This window comes from Erpetoichthys calabaricus, chromosome 14, assembly GCF_900747795.2.
Source record: "Erpetoichthys calabaricus chromosome 14, fErpCal1.3, whole genome shotgun sequence".
NCBI lineage: Eukaryota > Metazoa > Chordata > Cladistia > Polypteriformes > Polypteridae > Erpetoichthys > Erpetoichthys calabaricus.
In genome coordinates this window covers 26,274,879-26,288,415 of record NC_041407.2, presented here as the reverse complement: position 1 = coordinate 26,288,415, position 13,537 = coordinate 26,274,879, and the positions used below count along the sequence as shown (strand labels likewise).

General features: G+C 40.1%; 1 protein-coding gene across 4 annotated transcripts in view; it reads right to left on the bottom strand.

The window, feature by feature from the left end:
* Positions 1–13,537, bottom strand: part of LOC114664750 (cyclic GMP-AMP synthase-like) — a 53,181-nt gene that overhangs the window by 36,729 nt on the left and 2,915 nt on the right. The window contains exon 2 of one of the 4 annotated variants that reach the window (XM_051919026.1): positions 9,122–9,337. The exons of the other annotated variants lie outside the window; for them this stretch is intronic. Within the exon in view, the coding sequence (XP_051774986.1) occupies positions 9,122–9,232 (111 nt within the window). The 5' untranslated portion in view covers positions 9,233–9,337. The remainder of the gene's footprint in view (positions 1–9,121; positions 9,338–13,537) is intronic. 4 annotated transcript variants of the gene reach the window in all.

Sequence of the window (13,537 nt, the reverse complement as noted above, 5' to 3'; positions counted from 1 at the left end):
TTAGGAGGTGTTGCAGCTCAGCAGATACCCCGTCACAGAAAGCCAGTGGGATGCGGCGTGGTGGCTGGATCATAGGAGGCACAGTGGGATCTAGCAAAGGCTGGTGATGAAAGGAAGAGAGACAGCCAAGTCCATCAAAAAGTGATGGCCACTTCTGTTGCCAAGGGGAGCAGACATTAAGAATTGCAGATCCACTGGTGTCAACAAGGGTAAAACCAAGGCTGTTAAAAAGATCCAGGCCTAAGAGGTTGGCACCACGGCGGGAGACATGGAATGTGAATTGAGGAAGAAACTTAGAACCATATAGTACTGACAGCTCAACTGAACCCACAATGTCAACCTTTGAGCTGGCATAGCCACAGAGAGTGGTGACTGGAGCAGATAGCTGGAGATCTGAGAAAAACTGCTTCTTAGTCTTTAGATTTAATAGAGACACTGTTGTCTAGTTCTACTGTGCAGGTTTTAAAAGATGTATGCCTAGATGTCACATTATGAATTGTCACAGAGCTTTGACAATGCCGAAGCGGAATGGCAAAATTTTCGTGAAGTGATTGGCTTTATTGCAGCACTGGCATATCTGACCCCTGGCAGGGCAGCTCTGCGCTCTCGTAGACTGTGATTTAGAGCCACAATTTCCGCAAAAACGTTGGGGTCTTGGAGGAAGCTGTCGCATAAGCTGCACACTGGGATTCTCGCTGCTGTTGTCCGAGTCTTCTGTGTATTGCAGTGCTTGAGCCGCGTCTCCTGTCACTGCTGAGGAAGCAGGAGATGTGAAAGAGATCTGATAGAGCAGGATATCTCGATCTGAAATGCAATGTGGATTGCCTGTGATAGACTTAAATCATCGGATTCTAGCAAGAGCTTGTCGCAGGCTGTTAGATTATTAGTGTGCTCAGCCAATTGATCCTTAATAAATTCATCTTGTCTCCGAACTTGCATAAACTGGCTAAACCCCTTAAGCTGGCCACGTATTGGTGAATCAATTTGCCTGCCTGCTGTCGCCGTTTACGAAATAGGAATCGGTGGAGGATAACACTTTGCAAGCAGGAGAAGTACATCTCCAGGAGAGTCACAGCAGCGGAGTATGTGGCTGCGTTCCCCAAAGTATTAAACACGTGCTGTCCCTCCATTCCCAGGCAGTGTAGGAGCAAAGCTCTTTTGCGTGCATCACTTACATTTTGTAAATCAAGAGCCAGGAGGTAAGTTTCAAAAGACTCCAGCCAGCGGAACCAAGGCACTGGAGGCTCTCCAGGCAGGGAAAGAAAGGGAGAAGGTGGTGGAAGTAAAAATTCAGCCATCCTTGTCGCCAAAATGTTGCATACAATGCGACAGCGTAAAGGTACAGTTTGTCTCAGAAAGGCGTTTATTTCCGAACCACCAATCCCGCCAGACACTCACCCTCTAACCTCAAACACTTTACGGCCAACAAGAACACACTGTCATAAAATGTACATATTGCAAACATAACAGTACAGTTAAATGAAACTCACCTGACATGTCAGCTGTCTGTCTGGCTTGCAGCTTTCTGACCACTGCCTCCACAATATCCACAAACCTCAAGAGACTGCACAACACAAAATAGAACAATAGTCAAATACATGGATGCATGATGTTCCTATGTATTTATAAGTTAAGTCGTGTAGCGCACTCGGTTGAGTCCTGCGAATTCTTCCTCCTTTCAAACAGATTCACAATCAATCATTTTTACCTTGTATTGATCAAATTGTTTAATTTTCTGGCCTTTATTTTTTTTTCTTGTTTTGCATTTATTAAAAGTACAGTAATGTCATAATTCCATGTATGAGAAATTAAGAAATATCTGTATTGAGGAAGAAGAGATGAAAAAGAAATAGTATTGCTCTGTTCTCCTCCACCCCATTTTGCCTCTGCAAGTGAGGCAAATCACACTTTGCGAAGACCCTGCCATCTGACATATAAAGAGACAGAGCACATCTAGAGTGAAATAAACCCCCCAGCAGTAGTGCAGAAGAAGTTAAAAACTGAGATATCTTGTCAAGATACAGTGCAAATAAAATAAACCAAAGATATAATCTGAAACAGTCCAAATATAATAAACCAAGTGTATGATGATGTAAAAAACAAAAAAAAACTGGTCACTTTGCCATAGCCAAAGTGTACATAAAATTGATGGAGGAAATTTCAATATCTCTCTATTATATAGAAAAAATCTTTCGACGCAACAAGACTTTTTAGGAGACGAGACTTTTTGGAAAAGATTTTTTCAAGTCCCGCGAGACAAGAATATCGCCATGAGATTCTTTCAAGTCACACCCTCCTGTGGTATAGCGGGTCCACAGCTCAGATCAAAGGCCACTTTTTAAATGAATAATCGCCGCACTTACGGCTTAGAGAGGGGGCGTGGTAGTGTGGCTGGAGCGGTTCCCGGATGTATTTGTGATGCGAACAGTCCTCACTTAAGTGCACAGGTGAGGAGTCGTCAGCATCTGTAATTGTTGCCGGGAGCTGCTGATTGCCACACCTGATCCATGTCCCCAGAACATATAATAGAAGCGCGAGGTGGTCACGAGGGGGGAAAAAGGAGAGAGAAATAACAGGGGTTAATGGAGAAGAAGGCGGCAGGAAGGAGAAGCCGGTGCGGGAGAGTGAGAGTGAGAGCTGGCTCTTGAAGGTTTAATGCAGATGGTAGGAGAGCCCCTAATGAATGTTTGGCCAACTCTCGGAGGGGGCAGATTGAAGCAGTCACTCCAGCTGAGCAATTTTGAGGAGCTGGAGTGACCGGCAGAGGGGTCGACTGGCCGTTGAAGGAAGCGGAGTCAAGGAGGCTTTGGGCGTGCTGAGGCCCTGCATGAGCGCCCTGGCCGCTTGGGAAGGAACCCAAGTCTCGGTCCAGCAAGAGCCCAACGTAGCTGGGGATCGGAGGGCTACCGGACCAGTATTGAAGGGAGCTGCATTTGCTGGTAGAGCGACTCCCCTGTTGCAGGGCCCGAATGGGAGAAGTAGGGGAGCCACCAGTAAGGAAAAAGTAAGCACTGGATTTTTAAAGAAAGACTGCCTCCAGCCATTGTTTTTAACCTCGTTGTTTTAAAGGATTTTTTTTCTATTGTGTTTTTAACCTCCACAGTTCATTTGTTTTTATTGGATTATTTATTTGAAGATTTCTGAGACACTGCACTATTTATTTGAACACTGTTTTGGTTTTGTTGATTTTATTAAAAGCACTTTTGCACTTTTTGCACTATCCCCTTGCTTCATTGTTGATATCTTCACTGCCTAGCTCATCGGTGATACAGTATTAACGACGGTGTCGGGTTTGAGTGCTCCCAGAAGTAAGATGGGAGCATGGAGCAGAACCCCACTTCCTGCGCTCTCAGCTCTTATAAATTTTAATGTTTTCCTCACTTTAAGTTTCCAATTAAAGAAGACGTTTTATGTCCAAAACTTATTGAAGAATTTCATCATGAAGGGTTGTCAAAAGAAGAAATGAGTGCACGGGCAATCCTAGCACCAAGAAACAATGAAGTCAAACAAACTAACATGAAATTTGTCGATCGGTTAAATGGAAAATTGGTTAAATGCATGTCAATAGACTATGCTGAAACAGTTGGTGGTGATCATGCGGAAGATGAAAACATCAACTTACAATATCCCAAAGAATATCTACAACTGTTAACACCGTCTGGTCTTCCACTGACCGAATTACTGTAGAAAGAAGGATGTATCCAAGAAAGGTAATGTAGTACATCTTCCGCAGATAACATTAGACAACAAAGAAGATCTTGATATGCCATTCGTATTCAAACATTTACAGTTTCCCATTAGAATAGCTTTTGCAAAGACAATTAACAAATCACAGAGTCAAACATTTGAAAAGGTCATTTTATTTAATAGAGTGAAAGAAACTAAATTCAATCACGGGCAGTTATAGATAGATAGATAGATAGATAGATAGATAGATAGATAGATAGATAGATAGATAGATAGATAGATAGATAGATAGATAGATAGATAGATAGATAGATAGATAGATAGATAGATAGATAGATAGATAGATAGATACTTTATTAATCCCAAGGGGAAATTCACATACTCCAGCAGCAGCATACTGATAAAGAAAATATTAAAGAGTGATAACAATGCAAGTATATAGACAGACAATAACTTTGAATAATGTTAACGTTTGCCCCCCGGGTAGAATTGAATTTTGTTGTTGTTATACGTTGTGTTAATGCAAATGTAACACTTCAAATTAAATTTAAAATCTGTTTAAATTGTACAGCCACATCCCCATACGCGAGCGGCAAAACCACCAAGAGGCTAGGGCATACCACTGGCCCAGGAGGTTGGCAAGTGAAGTGAGCTAATAATTAAAGTTTAACAAAAAGTCAATAGCTGGTTACTTTGTGGTAACCAGAGTGTATAATTAGTGGAAGAACTTTCAATATGAAAGGAATGGGATTGCCAAAAAGGAAATATAATATATAGTGTGGGATATGGCCGGCCATTCATCCCGGCCAATACCACCAGGCCGCTAGATGGAGCCCTCCTTGCAACGTGGAGATGCCCCGAATTCCAGCAGGGCATCATGGACTATGGAGTTTTAATACACAGCCCTGCTGGATAACGTTGGGGCCGGCAGGGGAAGCTGCAGGGAGACACAGACAAGTTTATTTTCCATACAGCCCGGAAGTAAATCCTAGTCACATGGTTGAAAGAAATAAAGTGCTTCCGGGCTGATGAAGAAAAGAAGTTTTTACCTGACCCGGAAGTGATAGAAAGTCACATGGACTGAGGGACAGAAACACTTCCAGGTCACGGACTATAAAGGACTCTGGGAAATCCCAGACGGATGAGGTGGGCTGGGTGGAAGGGTGGCAACGCGTCTGGGAGTGGAGGATTGTGATTATTGATTATTTGATTATTGATTTATTAAGTATTGTGGAGTGGAGGGTGCTTTGTGCACTTTATTAGTGTCCGAATAAATAATTATTGGACTTTTTACCTGGTGTCTGACGTCTGGTCTGAGGGTTCAAGGGTTCGACAGTGCCCATATTGTCACAATAGTTATAGCAAGTGTTGCATTACAAACAGTCCAGATTGCAAGCTTCAAGTAGAATCTTCTTTGCCTTGCCACAACACGGTGTGACTTATGATCGTATGTTTTAAAAAAATGTCAGGACCAGTCTTATTAGCTCTTTATCTGCTTTGTCCAGAGAACTAAAAATGTAAAACTGATCTTTAATAACCACTTTCAGTTTGGCAGGGTACAAGTGGCTGTATCTGATTTCAGCTCTACGTAATGCTGTAGAATGCAGCACATTTAGCATCTGTTGCAGGGGAGAAATATGGAAAAATATGAATGTGGTTATTTTCACATATAATCTCCTCTTTCAATCTAAGAAGAGACATCAAGTTTTCATTGGCCTGTAGTTTGTTGAAACAGACACTTGGGCTTTTTGGTTTGGAGGCATTCGATCTACGTATATAATAAGCTGCTTAGATGTCTGATTTAAAGTCTTCTCCATTTATTTTAGAGAATAGTTCAGCTGTGAATTTCACTGGGTTTGGACTTTCCTGTTTTTCAGGAAGACCTTCAATTCTGATGTTGCTCCTTCTATATCAATCTTCCAGCACAGCCAGTTTGTCAGCGAACACTTTGCATTCTGATTCTGCACCTGTTGATTTTTCATCTGCGACAGAAGCCAATTGTTCAACTATTTTAATACAAGTTGTAAATGTTAGCTTAACAACTTCAAGCTGAGCAGCAAGTACTCTAATATTACTCTCTAACTTACTCATATTTTCCTGTATTTTTTTCATCAATTTTTTGAAGCATTTCTGTAATGGTTGTAGTAAACTTAGTACTTAAACATATCTCCAGGGGGCCTCATGTATAAACAGTGTGAATGCACAAAAACGTTGCGTATGCCCGTTTCTATGCTCACATCACAATATATAAAAACTAAACTTGGTGTAAAGCCATTCACATTCTAATGCCAGCGTTAGCGTATGCAACTGGTGGCACCCAGCGTCAAAGTGGTGCTACGATTTCTTGGTGGCTTCCCTTTATTTTTTAAATTCACATCCCTGACGCTCCTTTATCAAATACACTGAAATTAACCGCACATTGTTTATTAGTTTAAGGCATCTGATTGTAATCAACCTGTAACCATATAATGGTGCACAGAATGGACAAACTATTCTAACTACCATAGCTGCTTTAGCATTGTTACTCTCAGTGCACCACTAAGTGTATTTTAACCCACTGTATCTGAGTGTGGAATCACAGCTGTACAGCAGCTGATCAGAAAGCTCTACCACAGATTGTGTCAAGAGAGAATTATCGGGGTACAGCTTCTGCTGCTTCAGCCATGTGCACAGTCTATTTGAACTTCCATTTGGCAAACGCTTCAGAACCTTCCCTTCACGAACCTTGCGGTTCAGAAACAGTTTTCATCCCAAGAGCTATAAAAGCACTCAATCAGTCCATCAAGTGCTCCAGGTAGAACTGTTTGTACTTATAAGTACAATTACCTCACTGTAAACTTATGCTTTCATATTGTATACTTTTCATTTTTTTATTGTATTATTATTATTATTATTGTTGTTGTTTTTTTTTTGTTGTTGTTTTATCATTTTATAGGAAAATAAGTTTATGGAGGATTTGCATATTGAATCTCATTGTACCATACAATAACAATAAGGAATTAAATTCAATTCAATGGAAAAGAGCGTGTATTTATAGATGATGATGACTGGCTTCTAAATCGATTTCGTTTTAGTGTGAATTCTACACATGGCGTTATGCATGAGGCCCCTGGTCACTGACTGTAGATGCTGAGTTAGGACGGGCAGTCTGGCTTTGTTGCTTAACTTCTCATCAGACAACTGAACACGTTGTACTCTTCCTTCACCAGGAAGACGCTGCTCAGTGACAGATGACCCTCGGAGTCCCGCTCTGATTTTATTGTGGACTGAGTCATCAGGTCAGCTCCAATCATGTCCCCACTGGGTGGAAAGAAAGAAAGAAAGAAAGAAAGAAAGAAAGAAAGAAAGAAAGAAAGAAAGAAAGAAAGAAAGAAAGAAAGAAAGAAAGAAAGAAAGAAAGAAAGGGCATCTGGAGACGATAAATAACAAAAGGTAACGCTGATGTCTTGTCGCCCTCTTCTGGTAACCATAGAAAGTTCCAATACATAAAAAAATGTTTTTACAAGATGCGCTTCTGGTCAAAAAAAAAATTTGTCTCTGTTTAATTAAGCATAACTACATGCAATACAAGTGCCATTAGTGTCCAAACTGACAGGTAATATACTAAAAAAAGAAAGTAACGAAGAATGATGGAACAGTATATTAACAAAATAATACTGAAGTTATTTAGCACTCCATAAAAGTGTCCAATATGAAAGGCGCTATAAGAAAAAAAAAAGAACGACTAGACATTCATTAAGTAGTATATAATATTGTCATCTAGGAAAGGTGCTATTTGAAATAAAAAAGACAAAGTAAGAGAGTAAAATGTTAAATGATGGAAGATAAACAACAAAAGGCAAAACTGTGTGAATAAAATCTTCATGTTCTGTTAAACTTGACTTAGACATAACTCTGAAATGACTCCATATTGTAATTATTTAAAACATTTATTTCAAAAGCAAGAGCAACTTCACAATGAAACAAGAGATTGTTTGAAACTTCAGAAATGTTTTGCTGTAAGCATGCACTCTAATTCAAATGTTCTTCCTGAATTTAAATCTAACAGTGTTTTATAATCTTATTGGATTATACAGTATAAGATACAGATGGAGTGACAGGAATCTTCATGAATAGGTGATGGTGCTTTAACAATGAGAGCAAGTTCAATGAGCTCTACATAGACTAAAAGTCATACTCAATACTTTATCTGATCACACGCCTCTAAATTTCATCCAGAGAAATCAGCTGGAAGGATCAGTTTTGGCCTGATTAGCATTGTGCCTGGTCCTATGCATTCATTTTTGAAGACTTGGTTATTATGATTCTGTTCACCATTATGAGCTTAACAAAGGTAATGTTTACTTTAGCAGTACAGTGCTGTGCGGTTCCTGTCCTTCCACAGACGTTTAGGCTTTTAGTTCATCCAAGTTTAATACTGCAAATGATACTGCAAGACTGATTCGAAGTTTTTATGGATGTAAAGCAGCCTCAACCTGATCTGTTCCAAAGTTGTTGGACTCACATCTTTCAGTAAATTTGTGTTATCCTTATATATGTGCTGGAGATGCTGTTGCCCCATACACTCAGCCAGATACCAGAGAAGATTCTTCACTCGGTCCTCCAGGTCCTCATTCTTCCAGAAGTTTTTGTCATTTTGCCGTACCTGGTGGAGAAACGCCGTCTTCAGGTAGTAAGAAGGACAGCAGGAGCTCAGGTGAGAGGTCGGATACATTTTCTTATCATTTTCCCTCAGGTACTTTAGGATCTTCAGACATTTGAAGTAACAGTAGTTGGGCGACAGACTTTGTAAGAAAGCCTTCTCATGGGTGGAAAATGAAAACCTCCATGCAGCTTCTCCAAGGTGTGAGGTCATCTTTGCCACAAGGTAGGCACCTTTATATTGCACAGCAGGCACTAGGTCAATATTCACCTCCTTTCTAAGCCAGTCAAAAACAAGAGTCCTTGCAGGGCCACTCTCACAAAATCTAAAATTAAATCCAGGGAAGTGCTTTGCCAGCTCATGTAGAGTACGATCACACATGGACTGGAACCACCGCTGGATCTTTTCGGCAGACAGCACATAGCCATGTGAACCAAATCTAATACAGAACTTCTCTTTGAAGTCTGAAGTATCTCTACCCCAAACTGTAGCACTTTGAAATTGTATCCTACCTGACTCTTCAAACTGAATGAGTCCAAAGCAAGCTGGAACGTTGTGATCATCATCAGAGACGATAATCTGGCGAAATCTAACCTGAATTGGAACCATGAAGTCAAACTCCACCTCTGGCTTGACTTTCACACCTTCAAAAGCACTGCCAGTGCCAATGGGCTCCTCATCTATCTTGGGGTCTCCTTGTCTCACATGCTTCTGGATCAGTTTCAGGAGAGTGGAGACCACTTCTTCTGCCTTTGATTTGTAAGGGTCAAGCTCTCCCTTACTAAAATCCACCTTGTCCAGATAAAGCTTCTTTAACATCTGAAGAGTGGGCGTTTCGCTGCTGTCTCTTTGGCGATATGCTGCTACAAAAGGGATGGCGGCACTCCAGTAGGAGTTCTCCATGATCAGATCTCATTCACCAGTAGCACAGGCGTGGTCTGCATACACAGACTCCTGTCAGTCTGTCCTGTGGTCACTCAAAAGCGTAGGTAACGTCCTTCTTGTGGGCTACAGAACAAAAAATGAACAGAAGGAGCCATTATTATACAGTATTTCACTCCTCCTAATATGATATTAGAAAAGGAGAGTCTAATAATAATAATACATTTTATTTATATAGCACCTTTCCCATGCTCAAGGCACATATACATAACTTTACAATGCATCTTTCACAGTAGTTTTGTACACTAAGTTTCACTGTTTTATTCATTTAGGTGTATTTAGATATAATACAATAAGCACCCACAGCAATCGCCACGTCTGTCTGTCTGTCTGTCTGCATGGAACAACTCAGCTCTCAGCAAACTGATTTTGTTGAAATTTGGCACTCTAATTCTGCAAGGAAATTTGGTGGGAAAGGTACATTTCTGTTGAGATATCTGAAACAGGGCATATTGTACAACGTTTTGAAATTTTGAAGCACATTGGCAGGATTTTCAAATTCACAGGCTTTAAAACAGAGAAACATTCTTTGTGGTTTCAATTACAGAAAAATTGACTGTTTCAAATTGAAATTCAGAGTTAAAAGTCTGACTAGCACAAGAATTTGTCCTACCAAAGAACAGGACACGAAGCATTTAGTTACAAAGCGTCCTACTCCCAGTCCCAGCAAAGACCAGGAGGCAGCAAGAATGAATGATGTCACAATTTTATGGCCCCCCCTTGCCAAAAACTGGCACTCATGATGACGTTTTGTAGTTTTCTGATGCTAGCGCTAATCAAAGGAGGGAAATCAGCAAGCTAAAAAAAAAAAATTGAAAACATAAGAAAAAATTCTAAAAGACAAAGCAATCTGTAGACTGTATCATCAATCTCTTCATCTTTTTAATGTGTCATCAAGAGAAGTTAAAGTTAGCTGAAGACCAAGATAATGTTAGTATCAAAGCAGAACCTTTACTAGCAAACGCTGATGAGGAGCACCAGAACCAAAGTCACTCTTAAACATCTTCACCACCAGTTCCAAGGACATTAGGGTGATAATGATGACAGTTCTTGGTGTGAGAGCACGACTGACCCAGTGTTTTGAACAGATGGACTCTTATTGAGAGGGGTGTGTGAGCGTTTCATCATTGGCATTTTCTCTACCCAGTATCAGCAAGAGACGAGGGCCTTGGCAACTGGTTGTAGCTCTACAGGATGGCACAGGTACACCAGCGGCAGCACAGTACACTGCACATCTGCACACTCAAGCACCATACTGTAAGTGCTTTACTTAGGACAGCCTTAGTTCAAGAAAACATCTAACTGGTTTCCCTGATTGCTAGTGGGGATGAAAGGCAGATATATAATTATCCTGTTGTTTCCCTTTTTGTGTAAATGCAGAAGGGGTTATCTCTAAATTTTTACTGAACTTAGTTTATTATTCATGCATTGTGTTTTTCACAAATTGCCATCTCTTCATGTAAACCTAATATAAATTATCTTTGGGTAAATGACGTAGCATGTGCTCTCTATTTAGCTCCTATAATTTATCAGATTGTGTTTGATGTTCTACAAATACAAATAAAAATTGGCATTTAGTTGAATAATGCATTTTCATTGGCCATGTCTATGGTTTGGTTAAAGCCTGCTGCAGGGATTTGGGAGAGGGGAGCCTTCAGCGTCTTGTCAGGCCCAGAAGCCTGTTGAGTTGGCATCGGTCCCTGCTTTAATTTTCAAGCCCATATTTCTGATACCTAATTTGGGAATTATCTTAAATACAGGAGACCCTGCCAAAATGGTCCAAATTGTTGTTTTCTCAGCCTCACTTTGCATTTTTATTATGATGACATGTTGGAAAGAAATGCCTACATACTTAAGAAAAGTAGGTTTGTACGCACTAGACGTGTTATGTTTTGTTTTAAATAAAGGGTGCTCTTTTTTCAGTACTTGTACTGCTTCTTGAAAGCTGAAATGTCTTTAAGAATCCATTTATTCAGTAAAGAGTCGGTTTGATCTTCTGCTGCACTTGGTCCTGCATGCCAAGAGTTCTCCATACTCACTGTATTCAGTTCAGTTGATCTGTTTGGATCATAAATGAACAATAACGCTTAGGTGTGATTAACAGACAAGAAAGGTGTCTCTCTGTCTTTGTTTTTTTTCCACAATCTTCAAACAAGAAATTACTTTACTTTAATTGCATTACTTTAATTGTAAATCAGTATTTGTTTTTTTTTACTACTAGGGTGTTAGCCATTATGAATGTAGAGAAAAGCCAAGCAAAATGACACCTTTTATTGGCTAACTAAAAAGATTACAATACGCAAGCTTTCGAGGCAACTCAGGCCCCTTCTTCAGGCAAGATGACAAACTGCAAAACCAATCAGCCCATAAAAGCAAATACGTGCTGCAGCAGGCTCTGTAAATCTTTGTTTTCTGCTGAGCTGCACTTGTGTTTGGGGGCTCAGGTGAGGAGCAGTAAGTGAGTGTAAGATCATGAAAGTGAAGACTAAAGACCTGTTCAGCAATTTAATTTTACATATTCAAATTATTATTGAGTTACATAAAATAATGTTTTTTAAATCATGGCAGTGCCATGGGAAGCCTAAGTCCATTGCGCTGGACCACCCACACTAGGCCAATTTGGAATCAACGATTAACCCAACGCACAAAACTTGGGGAATGTAGGTGAAAACCTCACACAAACACGGACAGATCATGAAAACTCCACCATAACAACTGGGCACAGGACGCTGGATCTATGAAGAACACTCTTAGAAATAAAGGTGTCAGAGTGGCTCTTCAGAGCAATGACATTGGGGAAACATTTTTAGTACCCAAAAGACCCATCCACATGAAGGTTCCAGAGAGATCTTTTATTTATTTGGATCTGCAACAGGCTCCATACATTAAACAAACATGAATAGATGGTAACAGATTTGGGAAACACCAGTGGGCTCGTGATTTTAAAAGGACTCTTGCTGCATACGTACAGGAACAGAGGATACTGTAGGTCCAGCAGCCCAGCAGACACTCTTAAAAATGAAGGTGCCAGAGTGGTTCTTCAGAGTGATGCCACAGGGGGAACCATTTTTGGCTCTAAAAAGACCCAGCCACATGAAGGTTCCAGAAAGTGTCTTTATTTATTGAAATACATAACAGGTTCCATACCGTAAATAATCATGAATAGGATTTTAAAAGGACACTCGCTGCATACATACAGGAACATTAGGTTTTCTTCTAATGATTACAGAATTTAGGACTTCTTCTACATGTTAGGAAGTTTTTCAAAGCACCAACTTCAAATGCAAAGAACTCATCACAGAATAAAATGGGGCTTTGTCCAGCAATCGTTCTACAAGGAACCACACAACCCAGTAAAGAACCATAAAGTGCCATTAAAGAACCAACATTTTTAAGAGTATACATTAAGGATGTTGGGGGGTTTTTTACACATATTGGGAATTTTTTCAAAGCACCAAGAACCAACTTCACATGCAAAAAACCCATTCCGGGCGGAGTGGTGGCTCTGAGGCTAGAGATCTGCACTGGCAATCGGAAGGTTGCCGGTTCGAATCCCGTAAATGCCAATAGGAACTCTGCTCTGTTGGGCCCTTAAGCAAGGCCCTTAACCTGCAATTGCTGAGCGCTTTGAGTAGTGAGAAAAGCGCTATATAAATGCAAAAAATTATTATTATTATTATTATTCCAGATTGAAATGGTGCTTTGTCAAGCAATGGAGTCACAAGGAACCACAAAATATAAATAACTAGTGCCATTAAACAACCATCACTTTTAAGAGTGTAAAACCATGCCATACACCAATTATTTCTGCAGTGTACAAAGCCTAACTAAACAGTCACTGGAAACACAAATACCATAAAATTTGATTGTACTATTTTATTTTATGGTTTTCATATTTATTATAGTTTAAACAGAACACAGCCTTCTCCAGATGTAGATTTTTCATTCCAATGTCCAAACTGAACAAACTGTAAATCCTTTAGAAAAAGCAGACCACACCTTCGTATCCAGTGCTGTTTTACTGTTTTCTTATCATTCAGCGACTCAGTCATGTCTTTGTTCTCCCCCTTCCTTTTGTTCGGATTAACCATTAATCAAAATAAGCATGTACTTAGGGCATCAAGAGAAGGGGGGGGCACCACAGAAATTTTCCATTGCAAGATTTACCATGGACCATATGGTGCCACACTGCAAATGGTGCAGCTGATCCAGGTTCCACAAAAAGGTGCTCCCATATTAGATGAAAAAATTACATACTTATATATA